Source organism: Myodes glareolus, chromosome X (assembly GCF_982192425.1).
Source record: "Myodes glareolus chromosome X, mMyoGla1.1, whole genome shotgun sequence".
Lineage (NCBI taxonomy): Eukaryota > Metazoa > Chordata > Mammalia > Rodentia > Cricetidae > Myodes > Myodes glareolus.
In genome coordinates, this window is record NC_142053.1 from 133,119,042 (window position 1) to 133,135,199 (window position 16,158).

Below are 16,158 nucleotides of genomic sequence, written 5' to 3' on the forward strand. Positions count from 1 at the left end.
ACATCATATTGAATGAGGTTACTCAGACCCAGAAATACAAATACAGTGGCTTTTAGACATAAAGCAAAGAAAAATCAGCCTACATTTTTCAATTCCAGAGAACCTAGATAACAAAGAGGACCATAAGAGAGACATACATGGATCTAATCTACATGGGAAGAAGAAAAAAAGCAAGCCCTCTTGAATAAATTTGGAGTGTGGGGATCATGGGAGAGGGCAGCTGGGAAGGGAGGAGGAAGGGAGGAGAGCAGAGAAAAAAATATAGCTCAATGAAAACAATAAAAAATAATTCTTTCTCATACAATATATTCTGACTATAGGTTCCCCTCCTTCTACTCCTCTTAGTTACTCTCCACCTGCCCTCCCCTCTGGATCTACTCCCTTTCTGTCTCTCATTAGAAAAGAAAAGGTTTTTAGGAGATAATAACCAAACATGACAAATAAGATTAAGCAAATCATCATATTGAAGTTGGACACAGCAACCCCACAAGAGAAGAGTCCCAAGAGCATGCAAATGTTTCAGAGATCCACTTGTTCTCTCAGTCAGGAGTACCATAAAGCATTAAACTAACAGATATAATATATACAGGACCCATGAATTTCTTGTGATTGCCTCTTCAGTCTCATAATCTTGATTAGTTGATTTAGAGAGCCTTGTTTTCCTGATGTCCCCATTTCCTCTTCCTCTTACCCCATTTCTGCCTTCACTTCTCTGGGGTTTCCTAAGCTCTGAGGGGAGAGATTTGATGGAGACCTCAAATATAGACTCTCTCTTTTGCATAATGTCTAGCTGTGGGTCTCTGCATCTTTTTTCATTTGGTGTTTAAGCTTTCTTTATTTTGTCCTCATTCGTTATTTTTCAGTCCTAGGAAAAAATATCATTTGATGATACATAATACATACATGTCTAGAATATTCTCTTTATACAGTTTTAACCAAAATATAATTTCATATTTGCATCATTTACAATAATTTTCTTTCTCTCTTCTTACTGTTTCTTGTTTCATTCCCTTAAATTAGAGTTGAATCCAAATTACATACATGGCACATTGAAGAAAATTAATATTTTATACAGCCTTAAAAATATGCCACTTACCAGAGCAGTGACGCATGCCTTTAATCCCAGAACTGGGAAGGCAGAGGCAGGTAGATCTCTGTGAGTTTGAGGTCAGTCTGATCTATGTAGGGACTTCCAAAACAGCCAAGGCTATGTAGAGAGACTCTATCTCAAGGATGGAAGAGGAGGAGGGAAAAGAGGAGGAGGAACAGGAGGAATCAAGCCCCCTTTTCCTGTTGTAAATCTTAGGCAACTTTTCTTTCAACTTGGATTTTTCTATTTTCCCCTTTTGGTCTAATATAGCCTGGGAGTTAGAGAAGCTTTTCTTTATTGTAAGAGCCTTTGGAGACATCAATGACCTTGAGAAGTGAGGAACTCACTTGTAAATAGGAAAAGGCAAGCAGAAAAGAAATTACATAAAGGATCAGAAATTCTTATGTTAATCCTGTAATTGCAGTTTTAGATGATAGAAGATATTTATTACCATTGTTCAAGCTATAATAGAGAGGAGGACACTCAAAACCCTTGAAGAGAAGAAGGAAAGTCAAAGGCTCTTGTATTTATAAATCAGGTACCATTGGGAACCCTGGATAGAATTAGGGATGGAAGTGGAGGAAAAAGAAAGAAATGATTTTTATTTTTTGCTAACTCTGGGGTTCTGTCATCTTCTTTATTCTAGCTAGAACAAAGGGAATACACATCTTCTGCCATCTAAAGCACTGTTTTGCACCTCTTTGTTCTTATCTAAAGTGGTGGGAAGAGAGGACAGAACACACAAAGGTGGGACTGGATGTGTCCCCCCACTCTCTAGAGACCTAGGTGTTCTTTTACCAAATACAGAAATTCCTTGAATTCCCTTACATTGTAAGAAATAATGATCCTCCCTCTTAATGAGCATATGGGAGACTCAGAATAGAAAAATGAAGCATTTTATTTTGTGACCTTGCAAAGTCAGTCAAAAATGGCTAGTGCACCAGTTTGGTGTAAAAAAACAGTTTTTCTAGTCCCAGTAACATTTCCCTCAGAAGTCCTTACTGCCTGAGCTCCTCAGGGAGGTCCAGTATTTCTGCTGTCTAATTTCATTCTCATCCCAATTCCCCATCCTATGGGTTCAAGATACAAAACCTTATCTAATTTATATTCTGAGGCTTTAGATTCCATGATTTTCTTTCTCTGTGCTTAGAAGACTTATTTTTATTTTGTATATATGAATGTTTGTCTACATGTACGTATGTACACTGTGTGTGTATCTGGTGCTCTCAAAGGCCAGAAGAGGGTGTTGGATCCCCTGGAACTGGAGTAAGACAACTGTGGGTCACTATGTGGGTGTTGGCAACTGAACTGGAAATCTTTGCATGAGCAGCAAAGATCCAACTCTTCCATCAGGATTCCTTCCTCTTCTGATGTATAGGCTGGGTCGTCTCGCAGACTACCTGTAACTTTTCAACCTTAGGATGACCTGAGAACACCAAGAAAAGCAGGCAGCTGCTGCCATCTAAGATAGACAGGGACCTAGTGCCACCTGCTATTCTGATTCTCTGGTGAGCTCTAAACACACCTCTTATTGAAAACGAATCATTATGATTTGATTCATACATGGTAATCGTTGGTCCTGTTGAGATAAATATGCTTCCAAACAAAGCAGGTTCTTAAAATGAGTGAATTAGTTGCTTTCTGCACAGTTTCAGAAATTTTCCTATGAGGAACTTGTACCTATATAGCTTCTAGGAAAACAAAAATCCCCTTGAGAAAGGAGGCCTCTTTAGCCTTCAGTAGTGGATACTTTCTGGAGAGAAGAGTTAGTTAAAAAGAGCTGAACAGAAGAAAGACAAATAGACTATTTGTCTTTTTCACCCCAGTACACCTCTCAAGGTGTCCGGGAGTGTGTAGTTACTCTATTATGAAGTTTCAAAGCACACAGGAGACTAGACTGGGAGTAACACTTGTGGAGGACAAACATGAGGGAGCCAAAGGGGGAGAGAAGTGAACAGCGAACTAAGGAAGAATTCAATTCTTCCCCACACTTTATCCCCCACGTATTAACTAGCTCATGATCTAAAGGTGTTTTCTGGCCTCTTTCTAATTTCATGAGGGAACAGGGAAATAGAGCGAGGAAAGATGTAGGTAAGGAGTTTTCAATATAGTGTGCTTCTTTGGGTTTTTATTCCTGTGCACGCCCAGCAAAACAATATAGTAGAAGGCAAGCAAGGAGTTCTCATGCTCCTTTTAAAAACATAAACCATGTTACACACTACGGGTCACACACTATTGCTGTCCTTAGTATTGAGGCATTTTGACTGAGAAAGCCACTGTGACCATGCTTGAAAGGCGACTCCCAGCTGTGTATTCTCTGGTACTTTAGCCTAGTTCAGCAGCTTCGCAAACTTTATTGTGGATGCTTCTAACCTAGGACTTTTGCTGTATATTTTGACTTTTGATTGACTAGGTCTGAGGAGAAACCTGCGGCGCTGCGTTTTTACCACGCTCCCAGGTGCTGCTGGTGCTGACCCGAGGCAAAGCCTCTGAGCACACAAGGGACTGGAAGTCATCACCTCTGCTGCCAGGTGTGCTGATGGCCAGCCTCAGCATTCCCGATCCGTGTCCTGCACGTCCCAGGCTTTCTGCAGGGAGGGGAGGAGCCGAGGGCGGAGCGGGAGGAGTGGCGCGGTCCCCGCGTGGGTCCTGCCTGAGGAGATCACCTCGGCCCCTTGGAGAGCCGCGGAGCTGCGGCGGCGCAGGAGGGGGCGGCTCTGGCGAGGGCGCGGCCTCCGGGAGGGGGGACAAGCGACACGCATTCTCCGTGCTCTCTCGGGCCACTCGGGAGCCTCGCAGCAGCCCGTTGCCCCACTTGGCCACCCGCTCCGTGATCCCTCCTTGCGCCTACCTCCTCTTGTCACCTCCCGTCTCACCCTCCTCGCTCCATCCCCCCCCCCCCCACCGCATCCACAGCCATCCGAGCATCTCAGAGAGCAGGAGGTGCTGTGCCGGGCTGCAGGGCGCTCCCTCCAAAGGTCCCCAGCTCGACATTGGGGGGCCACAGGCGACAGCATGGACACCAAGCGCTGTTTCGCCAACCGCTTCGATGACTACCAGGGCAGCCTGCTGGCTGGCCAGTGCGAGGAGGCGGTGGCGCCCTTGGTCACCTCCACCATCGAACGCATCCTCCAGGAGCTGCCCCCGCTGGGGGGCGGCGCTGAGGCTCGAGGGGCGACAGCGGCGGGCAGCAGCTGCCAGGGGGGTCTATACAGCGGCGTGGCCGGGGTGGCCTACATGCTCTACCACGTCTCGCAGAGCCCGCTTTTCGCCGGGGCCCGCGAGCGCTACTTGCGCTCCGCCAAGCGCCTCATCGACGCGTGCTCCCGCTCCGAAGAGTGGGGCGAGCCGGACGCCGACACCCGCGCCGCCTTCCTGCTCGGGGGCGCGGGCGTGCACGCGGTGGCCACGCTCGTGTACCACGCCCTGGGCCGCTCCGACTACGTGCAGCCCCTCGGCAAGTTCCGGGCTCTGTGCGCCGTCTGCGCACCGGTCTCCTTCCTGGAGTGCGGCTCCGACGAGCTGTTCGTGGGCCGCGCCGGCTACCTGTGCGCCGCGCTGGTACTCAAGCAGAAACTCGCCCAGGAGGTAAGATGCTGGCTGCCCCGGTCGCCGGAGGGCGCTCGCCGGCTGCCCGCGCCCCGCGTGGGTCATTTCGGGACTCTCCGACGCCCGGAGCACCACCCCTGGTTATGCATCCCCCATCTCTTCTTCGTTACTTCTTTGTCTGGAGCTGTGCTTTCTTCTGTCCCTTCTGCTTTTGTCCGTCCTTTCCCCCTTTCTTTGTCCGCGCAATCGTTCGCTGGATTACTTGGCTTTTTGCTTTGTTCCCCTTTGTGCAGTAAACTTGGTGGCATCACTTCAGATGCCTCCTTGCCCCATAGCTTTTTTGGGGGGTTGACCCTGTGGCCCTTAAAAGCTAGTGTTTAAAAATGGGGGGAACTATTTTCTTTCCTTTGACCGTGCTAGCAAAAGTACCCTTAAATGTTAAGTCTAAAAAAGTAACGGGACTTTAGGACTGATGTGCAAGAAAGTTGCTTCTGGACTCCTGGGCCTGTGACCAAGCTGTTCAGGCGTAGGTCTGATGTGTGCACTGTGCTTTTTACTATTAAATTAATCCTAGGACTCATAATAAATGTGTATCTGATGTGAGTATAGTCTCTTTAAACAGCTAAATGTAGACAGAAATATGGTCACTTTGATCAAAAGCGGTTGTTTTTCTTCCATTTTAAAATCAGTAGTTAGGTTGACCACAGCATTTGTGACCAGGAAGCTTTTCTTAATAAACACTTTTTCAGGGACTCCTTGAAAGCAATTCAGTTTCACAACTATATATGTAGGCATTTTTTTTTCTTAAATTGTCTTTGAATATAGTATGCATATGTTAGCAGAAAATGTGCCAGTTCCTGTGGAGTTGTGGGAATTTAAAAAAAACCTATAAAGCCTCATAGTAATTAGAAATGAAAGGGAGGCACATTCATTCATAATCCACTGGAACAACGTTCTGTTCAAGGGAGAAAGCAGCACATTTAACTTGGCTAGATATGGTGAGAAAGGCATTTGGAGAAAAAAATAAAGGTCTATGGAGTGACTTAAAAGTATAATTAGCTTAGAAAACTAGCAAGCAGACTTCGTGTTTTTTTTTTTTAAATTTACATCAGGTGAGGTTGATTCAAGTGAAGAGGAAAAATGCTGAAGGATGCACCAAGCTAGCAGGGCAGCCAAGGGCCATGTGACAAAGTTGTCTTGAAATAGTTTGTTCTGCTTCTGAGTCATTGTTATCTGCTAGCTGTTTCCCAAAGGCCCTTCCAGTTGTAGACAACCATTTAGAAGGCCACAGAGAGATTTACATATCATTTGCATTACATTTGCATTTGCTTCCCCAACCCTGCAGTCTGATGGTAGGCATTTTTTCTTTTAAAAAAAAAATCCCCCAGTTGTTTTCCTTAAGCTTGTTTATTCTTTTGCCCATGCCTTCCAAGTCTTTTTTCCATAATAGAATGGCAGAGTGGAAAATCAACCAAAAGACCAGGAGAGCTGTGCAGAGAAACTGGTGTTCCAAAACCAGTTGAAAGCCCTGCCCCACAAAAGCATTTAAGACCTTTTTTCTACCCTCCTGCCAAATCGGATTTGTCTTTTTGTGCTAATCAAATTGAGGTTCTCTGTCTGTCCCTGGGAGAAGGAACAAGAGAACCAGCTCTGAAGATTTTGAAAGAACAGCTTTTAATTTGTTAGATCAGTTGCCTCCATTTCAGCAATCCAAGAAATTGAGGCTTTGAGTGTGTAGGGCAGAGACTGGCACACCTTCCCCTCCCTAACTCCTTGCCAGCAGACAGCTTTTCTCTCAGTAGATGATCCGTGAACCTTGATTAAATTGAATTTCTAACTTGTGTCATTTTTCTATAAATAATCTGCCATTGTGTCCCAGTATCTTTTTTTCATTCAATGTCATTTACATTCACCTTCCTCTGTCATTTCCCATAGTTATCACCCTAGTTTAGAGCCTTCTCACATTATTTGACACATCTGTGCCACGTAATAAGTAATGAATGAATCACTCTGAGTTAGTTTTTCCCCCACTAAGCCATTCATCACCCTTTAAAAAAAGCTAGCTTCTTAAAGACACTTCTCATTACGTCATTTTCCTGCTCAGCATCCTTCAGTGGCTCCCTATTGCCTTTTCTCCAGTGGTTTCCTATCTCATAGTTAAACCTGTGACACTGGAAATGGCCGATAAGGCCTCACATGATGAAGCCTCTTGCGTACCTACTTTGCTTCTTACTCATGTTTAATATCCACACCGGCCTTATGTTGTTTTAGGCATTCTCTTGTCTCAGGCTGTTTGGACTCTCTGTTCTCCCTGCCTGGAACACTTCCTCTAGATATTTTTATAGCTAGCTCCATGACCTTGGATAGGTCTTTACCTCCTTAGTGAGGCATTACCTCTCAGCCTCATTTAAAATTTAAAATTACCCCCTTTCGTGTTTTTTATTCAGTTTGCTTGTTAATGTCTTCACTAATCAGACTATAAATTCCATAGGATGGAGATATTTTTATGTTGTAGTTTCAATATTAACATAGTGCCTAGCACATATGTAGGCACCTAACTCTTCTTTTGTAATGTTTCAAATATTGACTGTATACTATGTGACTTGCATTGCCAACCCACCTTTAAAATGGTAAGCCTTATCAATATTTCCCTTATGCTAATGCTTCTGGAGCTATGTTTAAAGAAAGCGTTTCCTACTTCTGGGTTCTCAGTAAATATCTATTGGAATAAATGAATTGAATAAATTATAGGTCCTTACAAATTCTTATTCAAATCAAAATGACCCACTAGATCAGTGCTTTAGAAAACATATTTTGCATAGGAATCACCTGTATATCTTTTCTGCAAAATAAAGAGAAATTGCCATAAATATTATAAATATATAGTAAAATATAGAAAACATTCTGATTTAGCCTTGGGAGAGGATCTGATATTCTGCATTTCTAACAAGTGCCTAGGTGGGACTGATAGGGTTGACTCATAGATCACAGTTTAGATAATAAGGCAATATGATGCCGTTTGGGTTTGGGTGTCACACCAGCCATGACTGTTAATCATGCTGCAACACTTCATTGTATGAAGCTTGATGTATTGATTTATGGGGCTGTAGTTTAGAATGCTCATTACAATATCATATCCCGTTCATTATAAGGACCCACAAAGGAATTTGTCTCAGGAGGTGGAAACAAATAGTTGCGTTCTTTTTACAATTGATAGAATCAGTCAGTCTTTGAAGTATGTCTTGTGGCTGATTGTACTTCTCATTTTCTTATACTAGAAAGCATAAGGCCAGAATTATGGATTACATGCTCTAGAATACAATGCTGTCTATATTTTCATACATCAACACTTCCTCTGGACTTACCTAATTTGTTACATTCTTAGGTGGTTCATTTAAGTTTTTGAAGTTTCCATTTGTGTTCATATAATTGATAAATGTTTAAAACGTGCTCTCCCCCCCCCACACACACACACAGAGAGAGAGAGAGAGAGAGAGAGAGAGATAGATACTGAATCGCTCAGTGTGCTTAACATTTCCAGTGAATTCAACCGTCCTGAAAATACTTAAAGAAAGGGGATTTGAAGTGTGTAAGGCACATAGTCTTATACAATGGATTAGTGAAGTTCCAAGAAATTGTGTCATAAATATTTGCTGTCAGTCTGTTTTGACTTTTACTGGTTGGTGGAGATATAGGGGGGATGGTAGAGGGATTAAGGGAAATCTAGGGTGTTAATGAAAGTAACTTTGTCACTCAATGATTTTGTACAAATAGCTTCAAAAAAGTCTGAGCCTAAACTTCCACTTTTGTAATTGGATTAATAAGAATTCTTTAAAAACATCAAATAAACTGAGCCCTACAAAACAATTCTTCATTGAACTTTTCTTCATTTTATTCATTCTTTAAGCAAGTATTAATTAGATTTTTCTGCTATACCAAGCACCGTGCTAGATGCTGAGATTTAGCAGTGAGCAGAACAACAAACCGAATTGATTGTAAGAAATGATCTGAAGGAAGTAAACAGGAACTAAGATGGGGGAGGGGACAGGTTAGAGAAGGCAGAGCTACTGTTTGGGAGTTGATGGTAGAAAGGCTCCTTTGTAAAGGCATGTTATGTCTCACAACTGAAGCATGAGAATTAAGAGACTGCCCTAGCAGCAGCCATTGTGGCACAGGGGCCAGCAAGGACCAAACCATGCCGGCTTAGAGGTCTCTAATAAATGAGTAGGAGATAAGGAAGTTCAAAGACAAGGAAGGTTCCCAGTTGGGAGTAAATTAAAATCAGATCCCTTGGTACCAAAGAAGTCAAAGTTATGTAACTGAATTTGTTTTGTGTTTAAACAAGAGTATATTGATCTTTTGAAAAAAATGTTCCTGATTTTCTGACTATTGAGTAGATTGTCAATAGTAAGAATGATAAGGGGATAGGTGACGTGGGAGGTGATATATGTGTGAATATGTTTTATTGCCATTGGTTAATAAAGAAGCTGCTCTCGGGCAATGGCTTAGCTGAGAAAAGCCATGCTGAAAGAGATAGAGAGAGAATAGGCAGAGTCAGTGAGAAGCCATGTAGCCACCGGCAGGGGACAGATGCACAGAGATTAATAGAAATGGGTTAATTTAAGATATAAGACTTAGCTGGAAATACACTTAAGCTATTGCCCAAACAATATTGCAAATAATATAGTTTCTGAGTGATTATTTTGTGTTCTGGGCATCCAGGAACGAACAAGCGGCCTTCCCCAACAGATAGGGATGCAGTTCTTGGTGGAAGTGTGTTTGATTAGGTTGTGAGAAGTCCTGAGTTTGATCTCTAGTGTGCATACACACTCACACAACACCTACAATAAATGTTTATGTGGCTCTTTTAAAATCTTCTTTGCACAAAGGCCTCCTTTGTCAGTCTGATGAACTTTCAGGACTTCTCAGGATAACATCTAAGAATGTATAAATTAAAACTTAGAATTACAAAAAGAAACCCATTGTAGTCAATTCAAAGCCCAAAACATTAAAAGATGTGATGCAGCAGCATAGGTGCTTTTTGATTAACACATTAGGATTTTACAGCGAATCTTGTGATTATGGTAATTCGAAACAGGACTCAGTCAGTGATACTTTGAGATTTCTTCAACAACTCCAGCATGATACATATATATCTATGACTTCTGTAGGTGGTTGTAGTCTGCATTTATTTTTTTAAAAATTTAATTGATGTTTTTGAGATGAACCTGGAAGGTCTGGAGTTTGTTATGTGTACCATGCTGACCTTGAATTCACAGAGATCTCCCTGGTTCTGTTTCAAGTGTTGAGATTAAAGGCATATACTCCCATACTTGGCCCAATATTTTTGGGGGTGGTTATTTTTAGGCTGGGTCTTACTGGCCTTTAACTCACTGTGTAGTCTATGCTGGCTTGAAACTCATAGCATGCTTCCTGCCTCACACTCCCTGGTGCTGGCATTACAGGCATTAGCCATTGTGCCTAGCTTATATTTGTACTAAAAGGAAATGCTCAGTTGTTTACATGAATTAGCAAACAGATTTTTTTTTTTTCATTTTCGCAATCAAAGGGAGCTGGTTTGGAAGTTGCTGTGATATACTAGATAAAATGCCTGTTTTATTACTTGGCACATAGTAGCTGTTTAATAAAAGTAATGGTAGCCCTTTCTGTTTCTACTAGCATATAATCCAATGCAATTCCAAATATCAGGTAGAAAATCATACTCAGTACAATATTTGATCTTTCTGCTGTGATTTAAAAATTTTAAAAGTGTTAATTGGGTCTTCAGCATAAGATAACTTCTAGGGTTTGCTGAAGAGGCAGAGACATAAGGATCACGAATTTGAGGCCAACTTGGACTTTTGAAATCTTCAAGCCTACCCCTAATAACATACTTCCTCCAAGGTCACACCTCCTAATCCTTCATAAATAGTTCTACTGCCTAGGAACCAAATATCAAACATAGGGCTGACATCTTCATTCACACCACCACATTGGGATGCTTTTATCTGAGAATCACAGAATGGTCAAGAAAACATAATTAAATCCAGATGTAGTAAGTGATACACACCCATAGTTCCAGCACGCAGGAAGCTGAAGCAGGAGAATCACTTGAGCTCAGAAATTGGAGGCCAGCTTATGTAGCATAGTGAGATTCCTGCCTCAAAAAGGAGGGAAAACTATATACATACAAGAAACTTTAAACTGACTAATCAGGTTGGATTTATATATGTAACTACCAACTAAGGGAACTGTGATTGGACTGAGGAAAACATTCATTATACCGTATAACAAAAGTATAGAGTTAAGCCATCCATAGGTTGGTTAACCAAAGAGACTTAAGGGAACCCACATCAGCATTTCCTAGCATATTTTCACTTGTTCTCCTATGTGAGCTATGTCATTCCTGTATACTCAAGATGGTCGTTGCGATTCCAAGCATCATGCTTTTGTATAACAAGGAGAGAGGGGAAAGTCTGTGGTTTTTCCCAGCATCTTTTTTTTTTTTTAAATCATGTAGAATCCTCTATACTAGAAGACTTTCTATTCTGACTCATTGCTTATCACTTGGTCCCTGGCCAGGTCTAGTTTTTAGGGAAGACTGAGAGCACTAATTCTCTTTCATTTTTAGCCTTTAAAATTGGGCACAGGTTCTGACAAGAAAGGAGAGAGAATGCAATGGCTGTTGGGAGGTTACCAAGCTGTCTATCCTTTGGCTTCTCTTGACATGATCTGTCTGTGACTTATTACCTTCATTCACTCAGTTTTCCTGTTGTGGGAGTTTCCCTTCCCTTTCCAGGTTACCTCTATGCCCCATGGCAAATGGAGAGTGACTTAATTTTGCTGTTGGCTGGCTATTAATCAAACAAAAGCTATGATATTAACTTCATTAAAATGTATGCTAGTAAATATTAGAAATATATTTTATAGTAGAAACTATTTACATTCCCTATTTTTCTTTTTTGGGTTACATGTAAAGGTTTATTATTTTTTTAATTGAAAATAGATTCTTTTCTTTACAGTACATTCCTACCACTGTTTTTTTCCCTTCCTCCACTCCTCCCAGCTCCCCCCATATCCCCTCTCCCCTAGATCTTCTCCTCCTCCATTTCCCTTCAGAAAACAGCAGACTTCCAAGAGACAACAACCAAGCACATACACATGTGCGCGCACGCACGCGCGCGCGCGCACACACACACACACACACACACACACACACACACCATGATACAGTAAAACAAGGCAAAAGCCCTCACATTGAGTTCAGGAACCAGAGACTGGATAGCCAAGTTTTAGTTCAGAGACCTAGTGTAGAACCAAACACAACTGGCCAAAAAAAAAAAAAAAAAATCAATGAAATGATTCTTAATGATATTCTGGTATACTTATACATCATTGCCTTTTCCAGTCATCACCAGAGAGGCTTCCTCCAGCAGCAGATGGGGGTGGGTACAGAGACCCACAACCAGACATAATGAAGAGAGAGAGAGCCTAAACTGGAAGTTTACATAGGGCCCTTACTTTTCTTAATAATTGTTATAGTTACATGCATATGGCAAGCTAAATCAGGCAACATAAAATGAGCTTTCTATGGACTATTATGTTAAATTTTCTTTTTTACAAGCGTATTTCATAAGTGTGTTTTCTTCACTTACACAGGTAATCATATTTTTAATATTTATTTTATCTCCAGTTGTATGTGCGTATGCACATGTGCATGCATGCATACACACATGTATGTAGTCACTATAGGAGAATGTAGGGGTCAGATCCTCCTTGAACTGGAGTTACAGGCTGATGTGAGTTGCTTTGATTTTGGTGCTGGAAATGCTACTCAGGTCCTCAGCAAAAGCAATCTGCACTTTAAGCCATCTCTTCATTCCAAACAAATGATCATATTATATATGTACTCTATAGCTTGCTTTTTTGTGTATTATACTTCAGGCATCTTTGCCAATCTTTTTTCTTTCTTTTATTATTATTATTATTAAAAATTTTCACCTCCTCCCCTCCTCCCATTCCCCTCCCCATCTCTCCTCCCTTTCCCCCTCCCTCTCCAGTCCAAAGAGCAGTCAGGGTTCCCTGCCCTGTGGGAAGTCCAAGGTCCTCCCCCCCACATCCAGGTCTAGGAAGGCGAACATCCAAACAGACTAGGCTCTCACAAAGCCAGTACATGTAGTAGAATCAAAACCCAGTGCCATTGTCCTTGCCTTCTCAGTCAGCCCCTCCTTGTCAGCCACGTTCAGAAAGTCCAGTTTGATCACATGCTATTTAGAGAAATATCTCTTTATTTTGGTTGTATGTGACTATAATATGACTTAACCTTATTGATGATCACTAACATTTCCTAGTTTCTTTTTTCCTTTTTCTTATATCAATAATAACACTAAAAAGAAAGCACATGTATATACAAATAGTGTTTATATTCCTCTTTCTATATGTTTGTTATCTACTGTAAATGGAGACTGTTCGTTTGTTTCCCAACTGCCCAGACCCAATAATCCCACAAGAACTATATTAATCACAACACTGTTTGACCGATGATGACTCAGGTGTATTTCTAGCTAGCTGTTACATCTTAAATTAACCCATTTCTATTAATCTGTGTATCACCATGAGGCTGTGGCCTACTGGTAAGGTTCTCGCATCTTTCTCCTTCAGCAGCTACATGGCATCTCCTTGACTCCACCTACTTTCTATATCTTTGTTCAAATTTCCCACCTGGCTTTACTCTGCTAAGCCATTGGCTGAATCAGATTTTTTTCATTAGCCAATAAAAGCAACACATACAGAAGGACATCACACATCAATCCACCTTTACAAGTGTGGATGTAGTAAACAATTTTTAAGATTGAGTCAAAGTTTACACATGTGTTTTTTTATTTGCTGGAGATAATCAGATTATTTTTAAAAATGCCATGCCAAGGGAGGCTGAGGTAGGAGGATTGTTGCAAGTTTGAAGCCAGTCTGGGTTACATAGTGAGTTCCAAATCACCTTGATCTTCATCATAAGATTCTCTCTTAAAATATAAACCAAACAACAACACAACCTTACCATCAATTTCTATTCCCACCACCAGAGTTTGGGGTTACCCCTGTTCTCACATTCTTTTCAATAGAGGATTTTATAAAATTCATTGGCCATCTAACTGATAAGCATAAAATGAGGTTGGACATGTCTGCGGTGGAAAAGGAGTCCTCTTACTGTTCATGTCCAATAATATGTAGGTAAAGGATTTCACTCAGTTTTTTGATATGAGAAATCAACATTTTTAAAAGCAGGCATGTATTGCACACTGCCTATATGGAGCTTAAAGACTGACTTGAAATGACAGTAATGTTGGGGAAGTTGGGTTATTGTAGACCAGGCCTAAGTTCTAATTGCTTGATTATAGAACTACCAAAAGTGGGTTGAGTCTATGATTTAGATGATATGTCACTTACAAATGAATATCCTGTAAATGCTAAAAGTCAAAAAGAAACTAACAGAACATAATTGCTTATTTACATGCACTAATGTAAACAATTAGAATATATTATGTTCCCATTCTTCCTGTAGTAAAGTGTAACTTTATTTTCAAATTTTTGTTTTTAATATCCACAATAATTGTTTATATGTATCAAGTACAATTGAATTTTTCAGTACATTGTCAGATGAGCAAATGGGGCTAATTAACACATCTATAATCACAAATATTCGTGTTTCATTATGAGATTGTTTTTCAGTCCACTTTTAAGCAATTTTGAAGCATCAAATACATTAGTATCTACAATATACATTTGTTGTGCTATATTACAAGAGCTTATTCTTCCTATTAAATTTATTTATCTTGTCTCCACCTTCCCTTTCCTCTGGTAACCACCCGTGACTATACTCTATATTTCTATGAATCTTGACTTGGAGTGTGTACATATATATATGATATGTATGTGTATATATATGTTAATACCATCAACAACCTTACCAGATGGGTACCATTACTATTTTCATAATACCCAGTGAGGAAACTGAGGCCCAGGGAGGTTGAATAATACACAATTGGACTGTGGTAGACATTAGACATGAGACTCCACTAGGCAATTGATAATATCTGTTCTTAGTTTGTGCTTCTCACACTTTAACATTCACACAGATTGTAAATATTGTTCAAAGTCAGATTTGGGATTGGTGGGTTTATTGTGAGGCCTGTAATTCTGCCTTTTGAGTAAGCTTATGTGTAATGCTGCTGCCACTGGTCTGTCAAGCAGTTGTGAATACAAAGTCTCCCAGTTTTATGGGATTTTCTCTCAAGAAGTTTTACTAATTTACCCCAAGTGTCATGAGTTTCATCATTGTCCTTTAATAAGAATCACCGTTTTCCATAGGTGCTTTTCCATTGGGTACAGAATCTTTTTCTTCATCCTTTTTTTCTGTATTTTTTTAAAATTGTGGGTAGTGAGGGGAACTGTGTAGGTTGTTTGTGTGTATCGTGCATATATGTGAGTGAGTGCGTGCATGCGTATACAGAGACCACAGCATTACATCTTGCTATTACTCGTATGCTTATTCCTGTAAGACAGGGCCTCTCATTGAATCAGAAGCTTGCTTTTGCAGCTAGAATGGCTGGCCAGTGAACTAGATCCCAGAATCACCTATCCACAGCCCCCAGTGCTGGGCTTATAAGTGCATAACTTCTATGTGATGCTGGGATTCAAATTTGGGTCCTGATGCTTGCGCGGGAAGTACTCTTCTTCCCTAGGCCATCTTCTCAGCCCCAGGAGGTTTGGTTCTTTTTTTCTTGTCTGCCTTTTTGAGACTGGGTTTCTCTGTGTAACAGTCCTGGATGTCCTGGAACATACTTTTTGTAGACCAGGCTGGCCTCTAACTCAAAGAGATTAGCCTGCCACTGCCTACTAAGTGCTGGGATTAAAGGCGTGCACCACCACTGCCCAGTGGTTTTGTTATTAAAGGGCCTAATTAACCACATTCTAGAAATTTTGAATTATTTAATGATAACACAAGAAGAGGCTCTATTATAACATCCCAGATAAAGTAGAAAATGTCTGCTCAATACCATCTCCCATTTTAGAATAGTACAATTAATTTCACCTGTATGACAGAGAGTATTGCTTCTCCCTCAATACAAACTGAAATTGAAGGTGATTAAACATTTTCCTTTTAATTTTTAAAAATTTTCTGATGTACTTATCTAACAGACATGATAAAGTCAAAATATTAAACAAAACAACCCACTTAGGTTTAGATATAATTTATAGCTTTTCCTGCATTTATATATATTCCACTAAAGCTCAAATGTATTCTTTATATTACAATTACTTGAAATATCTTGGTTAATTTTGTTTTGTTACTGAATAAATTAGAAAAGTAAACACAGTAAAATCTTTGTAAGTATACTAAATTTTAAATGTGTTGAGTTTTTCCAATAACAAACTACCATTATGCTATAAGAATATGGTTTTAATGAAATTGAATTTATTAATCTCTAAATATGAAAATGATTTTTATATTATATGAAATA

The 16,158-nt window shown here is 40.5% G+C and overlaps 1 protein-coding gene across 1 annotated transcript in view; it reads left to right on the forward strand.

The window, feature by feature from the left end:
- The first annotated feature begins 3,900 nt into the window (after positions 1 to 3,900).
- Positions 3,901 to 16,158, forward strand: part of Lancl3 (LanC like family member 3) — a 104,949-nt gene continuing 92,691 nt past the window's right edge. Inside the window, exon 1 of the mRNA XM_048461530.3 lies at positions 3,901 to 4,678. Within this exon, the coding sequence (XP_048317487.1) occupies positions 4,106 to 4,678 (573 nt within the window). The 5' untranslated portion in view covers positions 3,901 to 4,105. The remainder of the gene's footprint in view (positions 4,679 to 16,158) is intronic.